This window comes from Marmota flaviventris, chromosome X, assembly GCF_047511675.1.
Source record: "Marmota flaviventris isolate mMarFla1 chromosome X, mMarFla1.hap1, whole genome shotgun sequence".
In the NCBI taxonomy this organism is placed as follows: Eukaryota; Metazoa; Chordata; class Mammalia; order Rodentia; family Sciuridae; genus Marmota; species Marmota flaviventris.
Window position 1 is genome coordinate 8,243,008 of NC_092518.1, and position 15,386 is coordinate 8,258,393.

A 15,386-nucleotide genomic window follows, 5' to 3' on the forward strand; every position below is an offset into this window, starting at 1 on the left:
GTTAAACAGACTATTCACATTTATGTCCACAGTTATGTCAGCATCTAGCTGAGCACTGTCTTTAATTGTCTTTTGATAGAAAGCAGAAAGGGTAAGTTGCAGAGTACTTCAACAAACCTCGCTACTAAAAAAAAAAAAAAAAACCGACAGCCAAGTTAGTTTCAATTCAAGCCCCGGCGTGTGCTGGCTCCTCCCTCAGAGAACCGCGGAAGGTCAGCCCACAGCCACAAACCGCTCCGCGCAGGCGCCATTTCCCCAGCACGCACGCGCTAGGTCCCACGCCCGCGTTCTCCGGTCCGTGGACTTAGATTGGTTGAGCTTCTGTCATACAGTCCTGGGAACCGGATGTTCTCTCTGGACGCGGAAGCGCTGAGGACTCCGGGGCTGCGCCTGCGCTTTTCACTGGCCTACGCTTCGGGAACGCCCCCGCGTCTGCCCTTCAGCAGGGCGAGCCTTTTCCAGCGAAATGCCGCCATGCTCGCGGATGCTCTCCGGTGCGCCTCAGGCTGGGTAGGCCCTGTCCTGCACCCTCCCCTCCAGCTGAGGTCGCCCGGGTGGGCGGAACCTTCGGGGCCGCGTCTGCTCTTGTGCCGACTGTCAGGCCATTCACTTTGGGATGTTTAGCTGCAGGCTATGCTTGAGTGCTCGACCCCACCCACCCTGGTTCTTGGACTGGTCCCTTCCCCCTCGTTACTCCTTTATTAGAAATTTTCATTATGGAAAAGAGTCCTAGTGTAGCGTCGCGTTGGCTGTTCAGAAAATGCAACACCCCTGCCAACATTTGGTATCGTTTTCCTTCGGTTGAGGGAGGGGCTCCTCTTGAAGCTGGAGAGTTGTATATGGGTTTAGGGCTAGAAAGTTAAATTTTCTCTTTAGGTCTGAAAAAAAAAATCTGAAAACTTAACCAGATCTAAGTTACTGTTGATTGTTACCAGCTCTCGGAAATTTTCATTGTGAGCTTTCATCTGGTACTTCTCAGGGTTTAGGCAATTTTAGTGTAGATATGGGCACCTTGCCCATATGTAATATTAATATTTACAAGCTTTTATATGCATTCACTCAACAAATATTTAGGGCCCATTCTTGCTGGCACCATAAAAAATTATTTGGGGTGTGTATTCAGAAGCTAGAGGCGCAGGTGTATATGTAAGCATTATTCATATTAGCATATGTTCTAGAATTGGCTGTCCAATAGGTAGATACTAGTTAAGATAAGGCTTGAGAACTTGCAGTGATGAGTCAGAATTGAGGTGTACTGTAAGTTTAAAATGGCAAATTTGGGGGAATTCTTTTTAATTAAAGTACCCCAATTTGTTTATATCTATATATTGGAAAATATTGGGGTAGTTGAGAGTGTAACTCAGTTCCTGGTTCAATCCCCAGCACCACATTTTAAAAGAACAGAAAAAGAAAGAAAATATTTTCTATACATTGGGCTAAATAAAATGTATTATAATTGATTTCACCTAATTTTATTTAAAAATTTGTTTAATTTGATATTCAGAATTGAATCCAGGGGGCGCTCAACTACTGAGCTACATCCCCAGCCATCCTTTTTTGTTTGTTGGTTGGTTGGTTTGAGACAGGGTCTCACTAGGTTGCTTACAGCCTTGTTAACTCACTGAGGCTGGCTTGGAACCTGCTGTGCTCCTGCCTCAGCCTCCCAAGCTGCTGGAATTACACGCATAAACCCCCATGTCTAGCCCCAGACCTTTTTTTTTTTATTTTGAGACAGGGTCTTGCTAAGTTGCAGAGGCTTCAACTTGCAGTCCCCCTGCCTTAGCCTCCTGAGTCACTGGAATTATAGGTATGGGTCACTTCATGCAGCTAGAAAATTTTAAATTATATTTGTGGCTTGAATTATATTTTTATGGGACAGCACTTCTCTAGAAAGGAGTTAACAGACTAGGGCCTGTGGCTAAATCCAATCTGCCTACTTTTGTAAACAAGTCATATCAGAACCAAGTCATGCCCATGCATATGTGTATTTCTGTGTCAACTCTTCCTGCTACAAGAGTAGTAGAGTTGAGGAGTCTACACAGTGTAAGGCCTGCAGAATATAAAATATGTGTCTGACTTTTGCTCTGGAACAATACATGGTATGGTAGATATAAAACTTTTAATTGTAGACCCACAGGCATAATTCTAAGCACTTTATAAAAACCATCTAATTTAATTCTCATATTAATCTTAGAATATTGGATTTCCCCCTTTTGTAGATGAAGAAACCGAGACACAAGATGACCAAGAAACTTAGTCATCTTGCTCAACACCCCTCACTTCTGGCAACTATACTTTTTTGACCCTCCAAATCCAAAAGACTTGCTTCTCAGACCCATTTGATTAGCTTACAATGGTTTCTTTGGGGGTTTTGTTTTGTTGTTGCTTTGTGCTTGTGTGGATTTTTTTCTTTCTTTCCTTTTTTTACTAGGGATTGAACCCAGGGGTGCTTTGCCACTGAGCTACATCCCCAGCTAAATTGCTGAGGCTGGCCTCAAACTTGCAATCCTCCTGCCTTTCCCTTCTGAGTCATTGGGATTACAGGTGTGTGCCAACATGCTCCACTCTTTGTTGTTGTTTTTGTTTTTAAATTAGAATTTCTTGAATGATTTTTGAACTAGAATTGAGATGGCATTTGTCTCCCAGGGAAGAAGCTGAGGAGCACTGGGCTTAGGTACAGTGAGTACAAGCAAGTTGGTTTGCAGTGAAAAGAAATGAAGCTTACAAGCAGAGAAGAGAGAGGGCATCCTGGATGCTTGCTTTTCACTTGTTTAACAAAACAAAATATTTCTCGAGTAATAGTAAGCACTGGGCAGGTGTTTATAGGTAAATAAAACAGATCTAGTTCTTATGGTCTTGTGGGGAAGGCAGACAGAAAAATGGTTTTTTAAATGTAGTAATCACTATGAAAAAACACTGCAATTATTTGATGTTTTAACAGGTTTTCTCACTTGCAAGATGGAGATAAACTGTATTTGAATATCAGGCTTATTGTGCGGATTGAGATGACATGAATTTGCATGGCACATAGAATTGCTCAGTAAATGTACATTGTCTTCTGTTAAAAGGTAAGTGAGGAAGTGAATATCAAGCATTGTGTACATCATAACGCTTACAACATTATAATCACCTGTTGTAGTTGGTAAATGTTCTCAGGTGATTTGTACACAGTAGTGTTTTCAGTATTTTCTGATTTAATAGGACTCATCTAGCAAAATCTGAAGTCAGAGAGGTACTGTGCATTGGTCCAGGAGCAGCTATCTTTGGGGTTAATGGCAGTCCTACTGCTGTTGGTGGGGGGAGGGGAATGATGTAGGGGAAGGAATGAGGTTGTGTCTGTGTATGGTTTAAATTAAAACCAGCTGGAGAACTGAACAAATAAATATCTAGGCCCTAAGCTCAGAGACTCTAATTCATTCTGTCTGGGTTAAGGCCCTGGCATTGTTTTAGTTTTCATTGTTTAATTTCCCCATATGATTCTAATATACAATCAGGGCTGAGAACCACTTGTGGTAAGAAAGAGGCCAGGCTCAGGGAGCTGCTGGAGCCAGGGCCCATAGCTGTGAAATGGGCAGTACCCATCTCTGGTTTGAGAGTAGTCAAGAGGGAGGCCCGGAGTGTCTCTTTTCATCATCTTGCCCTTAAGTATGTTGGGTGACATCTTGAGAGCAGAGGAGAACCTCTGGAGAGCTGTAAACAGGAAAATGAAGGAATATCTTTCTGAGTTCTGTACTAGAGGATGATCCCTCTAACAAAGTGCCATGAATCAAGAGTAAATTGCATCTGTCCAGATGATAGAGAACCCAAATGGAGTTTGGTATCCATCCTTCTGTGTTGCTTCTAGTGGCCTGTATCTGTCCTTATGGACTCACTACACATAATTGGCCAGTTTCTTGTCAATGTCTTGTCTCCGCACACTTCTAGATTTTCCAGATGTTCAGAAAGGTGACTAGTAAGAGGACAGGCCTACATTGCCCACAAGGTGACCAATATTTGACTCAGGTCAGAGTTCCCAAAGGGGAATTTGACCACAATCAGGGTTTCAGTGGTATGAAAGTAGTTGTTTGCTTTGCCAGCAAAATGTTTTTACCACTTATATAAATCTACAGAAGTTAATGCATTCGTGTGTATAAAACCAAACAATTCTCTGCTCTTCATTTCAGTCCTTTTGTTTGCTACTATGAACATGAGTGTACAACTATCTCTTCAACTCCCTGCTTTTGATTCTTTTGAGTATGTGCCCAGAAGTGGAATTGCTGGAGCATATGGCAATTCTGTTTTAATTTTTTTTTGTACTGGAGATTAAATCCAGGGGTGTTTAACCACTGAGCCACAAACCCAGCTCATTTTTATGTTTTATTTTGAGGCAGGGCCTCACTAAGTTTCTGAAGATGTTCTTGAATGTGCAATCCTCCTGCCTTAGCCTCTCGAATCACTGGGATTATAGGTGTATGACACTGCACCTGGCCTGTTTTTAATTTTTAAAGAAACTCCCATACTGGTGCTGGGGCTGTAACTCAGTGGTATAGCGCTTGCCTTGCATGTGTGAGGCCCTGGGTTCAATCCCCCACACCACATGAAAATAAATAAATAAAAATGAAGATTTGTGTCCATCTACAACTAAAAAAATTTTTAAAAAGAAACTCCCATACTGTTTTCCCATTATTCTCCCTATTTTTGTTTTTGATGGAACCAGGAATTGGGATTTAATCCAGGGGTACAGTACCCTAAGCTACATCCCCAGATCTTTTAAATTTTTTAATTTGAGACAGGGCCTTGCTAAATTGCCAAGACTGGCCTCAAACTGGTGATCCTTCTGCCTTAACCTTAGGATACATTAGGATACAGTTGTGCACAAGTAGGCATGGCTCACCTTTGTATTTTTAATAGCATTTCAATGCTGTCAAACTTTCTATTCTCCCTATGAGACAATCACATGGGTTAAAGCATTTATTGCCCCAGGACTTCATAATATGGAAAGCAATGGGGCACACAACTTGAGTTTCCATAAAAAAATAAAGTAAGGTATGTGTCCATTTTATTTCTACTTAGTTCACTCAACAAAATTTATTATGTGTTAGATGCTGAGCCTAAAGAGATGGTCTCTGTACTGAAAGAATTGACAGCATAGTATGGAAGGAAACCACATACTCAAAAGAATCAAAAGCAGGGAGTTGAAGAGATAGTTGTACACTCATGTTCATAGTAGCAAACAAAAGGACTGAAATGAAGAGCAGAGAATTGTTTGGTTTTATACACACGAATGCATTAACTTTTGTGGATTTATACAAGTGGTAAAAACATTTTGCTGGCAAAGCTGAAACCGCTTTCATACCACTGAAATCCTGATTGTGGTGAAATTCCCCTTTGGGAACTCTGATCTGAGTCAAATATTGCTCACCTTGTGGGCAACGTAGGCCTGTCTCTTTCTTACTAGCCACCTTTCTGAACATCTGGAAAATCTAGAAGTGTGCTGAGAATACAAGCAGAATGGATATTTCTCTTTGTGAAGGAACTTTCTAACAAGTGGGGCAGGGTTCAGGTGTGTTGAGCAGCTTGAAGCCTTACTACTGTGACTCAACTGCTTGACTTCCTCAAGATCTAAAGCACACAAGCCAAGAGAAGTGTTCAGCAATTGAGGGTGTGTATTTGCTATTTCTCTGTGCTATACCTATTCTCTGTTTATTGAGCCTTTGATTCTTAGGAAGATCTCTGTTACTGGTTTCAGTCTTGAAAAGTTGATTTTTTTTTTTAAAGGAAAAAAGAATTGTCTTTGAGTACTAGTTCTAAGTAATTAGGAAAATTGTTTTAAGATCCTAAATTGATGGCCCACTGAGTGACTTAAACTGACTCTAAGGAATAACAACAGCTGGGGATTTAGCTCAGTTGGTCAGTTGGTGCTTGCCTTGCATGCACAAGGCCATGGGTTCAACCCCCAGGACCACAAAAAAAAAAAAAAACACCAATGAGAACAACAACAAAAAAGACCCAGTGCCCAGGTTTTCTACCTTGCTGCTCTCTCTCTTGTGGTAAAATTGGCAAGATTCAGACTTTGGGTCATCTGTGAGTTGGGAAACACCAGTGGAAACTTACCTCTTCATATTGGGGGACAAAGCTTAAGGGAATATAGAACTGTTTACAATTCAGTGATCAACTTCTGAGGAAACTGTGAGCCCTCATCTGAATGCAAAGCCACAGATGATGCAGCCACTTTTATTTTTTATTTTGAGACAGGGTCTCACTGAGTTGTTTAGGGTCTCATTAAGTTGCTGAGGTTGGCCTTGAACTTGTGATCCTTCTGCCTCAGCCTCCTGAGTCCCTAGGATTACAGGCATGTGCTACCACCATGCCCAGCCAATACAACCACTTTTAAGAGATAATCTTCTCCTACTTAAAGAAAGATGGAAGTTGACTGATTGACTTCCCATGTCATTTTTCAGTAGGTATATATCTTACATGTATATAGGTTATTGTGAAATAATACTAGAGTAGGAACTTTTCTGATTATGAAAACAACACATGCTTATCACAGAAGATACAGAAAAGAATAAATGCATGAAAATCACCTAAAATCTGACCACTCACAAAATGTCACTCTTTAAAATTTTGTGTATCCCTTTTCTTTCTTTTTATATGTAATTTTTACATAAAATTTAGATCTGACTATTTTTTGATAACAGATTTATTTAGGTATAATTCATATACTGTATTGTTCACCTAATGAAAGTGTATATAGCTCAGTGCTTCTTGGTATATTCAGTTATAGAAACCATTGCCACAGTCAACTTTAGAAGATTTTTGCTACCCACCCTGCAGGGAAAACCCATTGCCCATTAGCAACCACTCCCCTTTCTCTTTTACTCGACTACCCTTCTGCCCCAGTCCCACCTAGCTAATCTATTTTATGTCTCTCTAGATTTGCTTATTTTGGACATTTCATATAAATTAATATGTGGATTTTTGGTCTGGCTTCTATCACTTAGCCTAATGTCCTCAAGGTTGATTTCATATTGTAGCATGAATCTGTGCTTTAATGCTTTTTATGACTAAAAAATTCTGTAATATGGATGTACTGCATTTTATTTATTCATGCATGAGTTGATGGGCATTTAGGGTTTTCCCATCTTTAATACTTATTCATTATTATGAATAATGCTGTTGTGACCATTTTGATACAATTTTTGTGTGCATGGACATTTTCATTTCTCTTGGGTAGATCTGCTGGATCATAATGTACCTCAGTGTTTAATCATTTGTCTATTTAGTTATACATCCTGATTTTTTTCACCTAATATTATATGACTATTTCCCCATGTTGTTAAGTATTCTCTATAAGTATGATTTTAAATGGTTACGTTATTGTGTCATCATGTCCTGTACATTTTTAAACATTCTCCTATTTAGGGGAAAAATATAGAAGTAGAATTACTGACTGAAAGGGTACTTATCAGATGGTTTCTAGAAAGATTGCATGAATTCTTTCTGGAATCACTTCCGTGTTCTTATCCTGTGTTTGTTCAGTGATAATTGATTAATGTAAAATCAAGTCCATGGACTTTTGAAAAGAAAAGGTCCCTGCCATCAAAATGCTAGTGCTCACATTTAAACCAGATGGAAAAAATATAGATCTGAGGTTTTTTTGTAAACAAGGTAATGTATGTTATGTGGAGGGGAAAATAGACTACTTAGATACAGTGAACATTTGCCTGCCCAGGACAAGGTTCACACAGACATAATCATGTAGCAACTTTTTATATTTTAAAAGTTTTTTTTAAAAGTTAATGAGGGGCTGGGGTTGTGGCTCAGTGGTAGAGCACTCACCTAGCACATGCGAGCTCTGGGTTCGATCCTCAGCACCACATAAAAATAAATAAATAAAATAAAGGTATTGTGTCCAACTACAACTAAAAAAAATTTTTAAAAAAAGTTAATGAGACCAGCCAGGCACAGTGGCACATGCCTGTAATCCTAGTGATTCAGGAGGCTGAGACGGGAGAATCATGAGTTCAAAGCCAGCCTCAGCAACTCAGCAAAGCCCTGAGCAAGTTAGCGAGACCCTGTCTCAAATAAATAAAAAGGGCATGGCTCAATGGTTGAGTGCCCCTGGGTTCAATCCCAATGCAAAAAAAAAAAAAAGTTAATGAGATCAAATTTGGTGGGGACTAGTTAGTCCAAAGTCATAAATCATCTGAATCACTACCCTGTTGTTCAAAAGACTCAGATATCAATACTGCTATCTGTTGATTTTTGGTGTCCACCAGATCTAGTTCTGGCCGCCTCCCAACCTGCACTATCTCATGGTTTCTTTAGGTTGCTCAAGATATTAGCATCCCACTTTTGTTTGTTTCTTATTCTTTTATATTCAGAAAAGTAGTATCACTTTAAAGAATATAAAGTCAGGGGCTGGGGTTGTGGCTCAGTGGTAGAGTGCTTGCCTGGTATGCATGAGGCACTGGGTTCAATCCTCAGCACCACATAAAAGTAAAATAAAGATATTGTGTCCACCTAGAACTAAAAAAAATAAATATTAAAAAAGATAAAATAAACAAGTATTTCAGTTATATTGCTGAATATGAGGGAAAAAATGGTTCATCGTTGCTTAGCATTACCATGTTGATGCTGACATGGTGTGATGTCTTCCCCAACACAATCATCAAATTCTACCCAAATGAATTGACTAATCTTTATTTTAATAAAAAGATATTGATTAGTATGATTGGAGGTGGAAAAGGTTACAGCAGATCCTCTAGCGATCCATTTTTAATGTTACACTGAAATGCTTCCATGCCATTTTTTTCCCGTCAACTACTGAGATTAAAACTCTGGAAACTAAACCATTCCACGTTGCAGATTCCATTTTCTAAAATGTCACAGCCATTTATATTACATTATTCCTTCAGAAAACATTGCATACATAACTGGCAGAAAGTACAATTTCACTGTCCAGGAGTTTCGACTAGCAAAGGCAAGCTTAAGAAACTGAAACCTCTTTTTTTTCTTTGCAGCTGCAAATATGTCTGACAAAAACCAGACAGCTGCCAGAGCTTCCCTTATTGAGCAACTGATGTCGAAAAGAAATTTTGAGGATCTTGGCAACCACCTTACTGAACTAGAAATGATTTATGTGACTAAGGAGCATCTCCAGGAGACAGATGTGGTCAGAGCTGTGTACAGAGTCCTCAAAAACTGCCCCTCCATGGCTTTGAGAAAGAAAGCTAAGTGTTTGCTGTTAAAGTGGAAAGCTCTTTATAAGGATACTCATTTGAAACCAAGGGACAGCCCTAAATTATTCCCTTCAGGTAGTAATAAAGGAGAAAATGCAGGACTTTCTCATGACCTAAGTCAGGATGAAATCCTGGGCGCCTGCAGTTCTAATCCCCTGCTATCCTCCCAAGATGTTGCAAACCACACTGACATGGTGGTGACTGAAAATAGCACTATTCAGATGGAACCTAAAGAAGAGCATTCGGGGAGCAGTGACCCTGAGTCCGCTGGCAAGAGATCAAGTGAGTTGCAGGATTCTACAATGTCCTTGAGAACTAAATGCACAGAACTTCTTCTTGCAGCTTTAACTAGTTCTTCCACAGAGCAGCCAAAAGCTGATTTGTGGCAAAACTTGGCAAGAGAAATTGAAGAGCACATTTTTACCCTTTATTCAAGGAACATCAAAAAATATAAAGCTTGTATTAGAAGCAAAGTGGCCAATTTGAAGAATCCCAGAAACTCTCACTTACAACAAAACTTGCTCTCTGGAACTATGTCTGCAAAAGAATTTGCTGGAATGACCGTCATGGAGATGGCAAGCAAGGAACTGAAGCAGTTGAGAGCTTCCTACACGAAATCTTGTATCCAGGAACATTACCTTCCCCAAGTGATCGATGGCACACAGACAAATAAAATAAAATGCAGGCGCTGTGAGAAATACAATTGCAAGGTTACTGTAATTACCAGAGGAACACTTTTTCTTCCAAGTTGGGTGAGGAATTCAAACCCAGATGAACAAATGATGACCTACGTAATTTGTAATGAATGTGGGGAGCAGTGGTATCATAACAAGTGGGTGTGCTTGTAATTATAAATGAATGTTTCCTTAACAACAGATATCCCAAGGGATACCTTTTATTTGTATAGCCCTTTCGTGCTCTTTTTAAAATCTTGTGCATAGCATTCTTAAAACAGTACTAAGAAGGAGGAAAAGTTATTTGCTGAAGCACATGCCACCATCACTAAAAGTCATCTTTTAGGGAGAGAGAGTGGATGACTATTGCTTTGTACTTCGTGGCTATTTAGTACCTTACTGTATTCAGACTGGGATTAAGAGCAGGTCTGCATAACCTAGAAGCCTGTCAGAAATGCAGACTTATTTTTGCAGGGTCCTCAGGAACCTTGAGAAGTGTTGCCTTAGCAATAGGCCTGTGGTTCTCAGCAGTGGCTGCATATTAGAATCTCCTGGGGGAGCTCTGAATCCCACTAATACTCAGACCCAGCCTAGAACAATTCAGTCTGAACCTATGGGATAGGACACTGGTTTCAACATTGCTTCTGTCATTCTTCAAGTTATTTTAAGATGCAGTCAGAATTAAGAACTATTCACAAAAAGGCTCTTGTTTGATCCTCTTTATAGTTGTAATAAATGAGTGTTCTTCTGGAGACTTTACAGATGAGGAAACAGGTCCACAGAGCTGCAGTGACTTGCCCAGGCTAAACGACTATAAATATCTCAGTTCACGCTGATTCTAGATTTATACACACACACACACAAACAGGGGATTAAACTTAGGGGCACTTAACCACTGAGCCATATCCCCAACCCTTTTTGTTTTTATTTTTATTTTTAATTGCTGAGGCTGGCCTCAAACTTGCAGTCCTTCTGCCTCAGTCTCCCAAGCCACTGGAATTACAAGTGTGCACCACCACACCCAGTTGGTCCTAGATTCTTATCTTCCAAATCTTGTCTGATGGATATTTTTGTATGTGAACAAGCATAAGGGCTTTTTGTGAATATTGTTTCTAGCACAATTCTTTGTTTGTAAATTAATTTATAATGTGAACCAGGGCAGCAAAGGACAAATAATTTTCCCAAGGTACACTGCATGCTGAGAAGGATCACATGAAATAAACTCATAAGTGGGATGACTTCTGGCCTATTTAGGGCATTTCTGAAATTTTTTAAAAAAAGAGAGAGAGAAAGAAAAGGAAAAAGGAAATCCACAGTCTGAGGTGAGCTCAATCCACAGTCTGAGAAATGTGTTCCTGTCGATGGGGGCTAAGTGAATAGTGTCTTTAGGTGCTAACCTTGGCTGACTAGGGCTTCATTCTTTTCCTCTTTCTTTTCTCATTTCACGGTTCTCCCTTGGGCCTTGAAAATTACCCTATAAATCATCCTGTGATTGGAATTTGGTTTAGAGTCCTCTTGCTTAGTTGAAGAAGCTATTTATTCTTTTCTTTGCACAAATTCTCCATAAACTCTTTGACATTTAGTTTCTGATATTAGGGATCTTCATGTTCTCAAAGGCAGGTGTGTTAGGTCTAAAGCCCAAATTCTGCTTCAGTAAAAATGGCATTAATCTGCCAGAGGGAGTCCATTGCTTCAACCTTCAAATCTACCAGTATTTATTTATCTAAATTTATTTTACTAAATTGAAGAAGAAATTACTTCTTTAAGGCCTTTGCGATCAGTGCTTGACTAATTTGTATAATTGTTTAAACACAAGCCTATGTGATTATAACTGATATTTGTCTTTAAAAATCATAGTATGTTATTGTTTTTATAGTTTTACAAAGGTTACTTCCAGGTTGTCTACAGATGTACATATTTTCACTTTATCACCAGTTCTTTTCTCTTAACTCTCCATTATTCCATTGCTGAAGTCTGAAGGCCTCTCTGTATGTACAATTTACCTCCTTACTGCAGTTTTCCCAAAAGGTGCATAAAACTAAAATACATTTGTGTTTTCAAATGTTTTTGAAGACATCAGCTTGAGGCCATCAAGTATGGATTTTATTTTGATATCTTTTCTCTCTGTGGCTTCTTGGGGCTGCTTACTGCGATACAACATGTCAGTCCTCTAAACAGTAACTTGCAAAGTCATCTAAAACTTAAGAGTTTCACAAAGTGTGGTTTCATATGACTTGGAATGATCTTAAAAATTCTTCAGTGGTTATGAAAGAGCACACACAGCACATGAAAACCAAGTTTGATTAGTTCAAGTCAGTGTTGGTGTTTTGGTTTTGTGTGTGTGTGGTTTTTATTTATGTTGGAATTTTACAAACTAGCAGACAAATAAAATCACTTGAAATGGAAAATCCCTGACTCTTTGACGTAAAAATTTTGCAGTCTTCCTCATTTCGTATCAACTTTGTCAGTGAGTTTTGCAACTAGAGAGAGCAAAATAGTAATATGGGCTTTTTTTTCTTTTGGCCAATGAAACAGCCTCACATTTTCTAAGTATGGATAATAATTTTTTCACATACCATGTCTTATCTCCTAAAAAGAAAGAGTTTTGTTTAATATTCCTAGTGAGGTAAAGACTCTAATTCAAAATCATGCTTATAGGAACAGCAAGTGCAAAGGCCCCAAGATAGGATGGTGCCCGATATAGTCAAAGGACAGCACTAGTTCACAGCAGCTGAGGTGCAGTAAGCAAGAGGAAGAAGGATGAGAAAGTCAGAGAGGCCACAGAATTCATGAGGTCCCTTGTTAGGCCATGATAAGGACTTTGGGTTTTGTTTTAAATCATGATGGGCAGTCACTGAACATATGAAGTTTGTAGTGATGAGATTCAAGTGCCCTTTGGGAAAGATCACTGCAGTTGCTATGTTAAATGGGAAGGGAAGTAAGGATGGATGTAGGAACACCATTTGCAGTGGTCCACATATCATATAACTGGCTTCAAATAAAAGTACAGAAAAGACTGGTCTCCCTACATCCTTAGAGTTAACAAAGCCCTTGGCAATTTTGTAAATGGGTATTTCATAAAAACCCCCATTTGAAAATCCCCTACCTATGAACCATAATAATAAACACATAACTGTGGAAACTCGGCATGACACAAGTATATCCTGTACCCTAGTTGCCAGACATAGGCCTAACCATCAGTTGTTATACCTGAATGTAGGAGGTTTTTTGATGGTTTTTTCCTCTCATCGCTCTCCCTTGTCCTTTGTCCGTGTTACTTTTTTAAAATAAAGAGTTGGATACAATGGCGGCTCTGTCTCTTCCCTGAGCACTTCCTGTGATGAGAGGCTCCTTTCATTCCCTATTACCATTTCTAAATGCTAGGCAGGAAGCCTGCAGCTGGCAGGGCTCCACTGCCTTTGCAAGGGCTGGGCCTTCCATCTCTCAGTTTAGATTGCTTTGTTATTTATAACTTCAGTAAATGCAAAATATTTTACTAAAATAAGTATTTTTTAGCTCTCAGAAGTACTTACTGTAAGTACTTAGATTATAGAAATCACCTTCTTGCTTTCAAAAAGCCCCATAATCAGATGGAAGAACTGATGACAGCCTCACATAATCCCATTTGCATTATTATTTAAAATTAGGTTTCCCAAGATGTTACTAAACATTGTCAGAAATACTGTGCAGTAACAATTGCACTTTATTCTCTCAGGTGCCAGCTCTCCTGACACAGGAAACCTTGAACCTCTTTGTAGTGTCCGTGCAGTTTTTCTGGTTTTCTGCAAAGTGAGTGACTGTTAAAATACCTAAATTTTAAAACTTGAGAACATGTAGCTTTGTGTGTGTGGTACTAGGGATTGAACCCAGGGGTGCTCAACCACCGAGTTACATCCCCAGCCCTTTTATATTTTTTGAGTTGGGGTTTTGCTAAATTGCTGAGCCTTAAACTTGCAATCCTCCTGCCTCACTCAGCCTACTGAGCCACTGAGATTACAAGTGTATGCCACCATGCCAGTGAGAATATGTAGCACTTGGGGGCGGGGCTACCAGGGATTGAACTCAAGGACACTCCACCACTGAGCCACATCCCCAGCCCTATTTTATGTTTTATTTAGAGACAGGGTCTCACTGAGTTGTTTAGGGCTCACTAATTTGCTGGGCCAGCTTTTGAACTCCCAATCCTCCTGCCTCAATCTCCTGAGCCAGTGAGATTACAGGTATGCGCCACTGGACCCAGCTGAGAATATGTAGCTTTTTAAGGGACATTTACATAATTTATATTTTTGTGAATTTGAAGAATATAAAATTGTAATTTGAAATACCATTTTCTGTAAAAACACAGAGCTATTCTATCTATATGACCTAGGAATAACAATTCTAACAAACTAGCCAAGCAATCTTGCATTCTTTATTAAATTATCGTAAGTGCCCTACGGGATGGACAGTCAAAAATAGGATTAAAATAATTTGTTGGATGTATTCCTGCTTTCTTTCAAAATGTCAATGAGAAATGAATAGGAATAGGTTCCAAGCAGTCATTAATCTTTTTCATGTGATGACATATTTCTTAAAAAATCTAAACCAGCCATGGAAAAGTCAGAGAAAGAATTAAGAAGCAAGATATCATTCATTCAAAAACTTCATTTGTTATTTTTGGAATATATTGACTTTTTAAAAGTATGTAAACATAGAAATAGATAGCTCCCCAGCAGCTGCTTTTAAGTTACCTGAAAAGTATCATAATTCACTAAATTCACCTCTGTGGACTGAAACAAAAAATTAAGAAATTTCCATGAGTGCCAGTGAGGCTCTGAGTCATCTGGCTGGGTTCCACCTGGTGTGCCTCTCTGTGAATGATGGAAGACACAAAGCTCCAAAACAGTTTCAGTTTTCCTTCCCCAGCCACAACATGGCCAGGCACTTGTCCAATCAATCAGTGTCCCACACAGCTCTTACCCATGGCAGGTGAACTCAAGGGTACCTCAGCTGAGAAAAGCTAAAGGCAAGCCTACCAATATCTTAACAGCAAAAGACACAATGGACTGTGATTTCTTTTTTGGGGGGTGGGCGGGTACTGGGATTGAACTCAGGGGCACTCAAACACTGAGACACATCCCAGCCCTGTTTTGTATTTTATTTACAGACAGGGTCTTACTGAGTTGCTTAGTATTTTTGCTGAGGCTGGCTTTGAACTCGTGATCCTCCTGCCTTAGCCTTCCGAGCCGCTGGGATTACAGGCATGCACTACCCTGACTGGCTTGGGCTGTGATTTCAAAGTACTGTTGGCATATATGAGTCCACCAGGCTAGCTTGTCTTTTCAGTCTGATGATTTCTAGTTTTGTAGTTTTGTTTTCATTCAACACATGGATTTTTGCCCCTCAGCTTTGCGATATCTCATAGATTGCTGAGCAGAATGTTCTAGACATTTTACTGGACATCTATACTATTTAAAAGTGAGACAGTGGTTAAAGTGTTCAGGGTTTT

The 15,386-nt window shown here is 39.5% G+C and overlaps 1 protein-coding gene across 3 annotated transcripts; it reads left to right on the forward strand.

Moving 5' to 3' along the window:
- The first annotated feature begins 447 nt into the window (after positions 1-447).
- Tceanc (transcription elongation factor A N-terminal and central domain containing) lies at positions 448-13,205 on the forward strand. Of its 3 annotated transcripts, none has more exons than XM_027946533.2 (4): positions 448-510; positions 2,432-2,544; positions 2,942-3,068; positions 9,006-13,205. In XM_027946533.2, the coding sequence occupies exon 4, from the start codon at positions 9,014-9,016 to the stop codon at positions 10,070-10,072; it is 1,059 nt and encodes a 352-aa protein (XP_027802334.1). In that variant the 5' UTR covers positions 448-510; positions 2,432-2,544; positions 2,942-3,068; positions 9,006-9,013; the 3' UTR covers positions 10,073-13,205. The 3 variants fall into 3 exon arrangements, with proteins under 3 accessions (XP_027802334.1, XP_071462553.1, XP_071462554.1); XM_071606452.1 differs by lacking the exon at positions 448-510 and adding an exon at positions 1,736-1,807; XM_071606453.1 differs by lacking the exons at positions 448-510; positions 2,432-2,544; positions 2,942-3,068 and adding an exon at positions 5,555-5,641.
- The last annotated feature ends 2,181 nt before the right edge of the window (positions 13,206-15,386 follow it).

Coding starts and splice junctions, on each gene's coding strand:
- Tceanc (XM_027946533.2), top strand. CDS start 9,014: ATGTCTGACAAAAACCAGACAGCTGCCAGAGCTTCCCTTATTGAGCAA.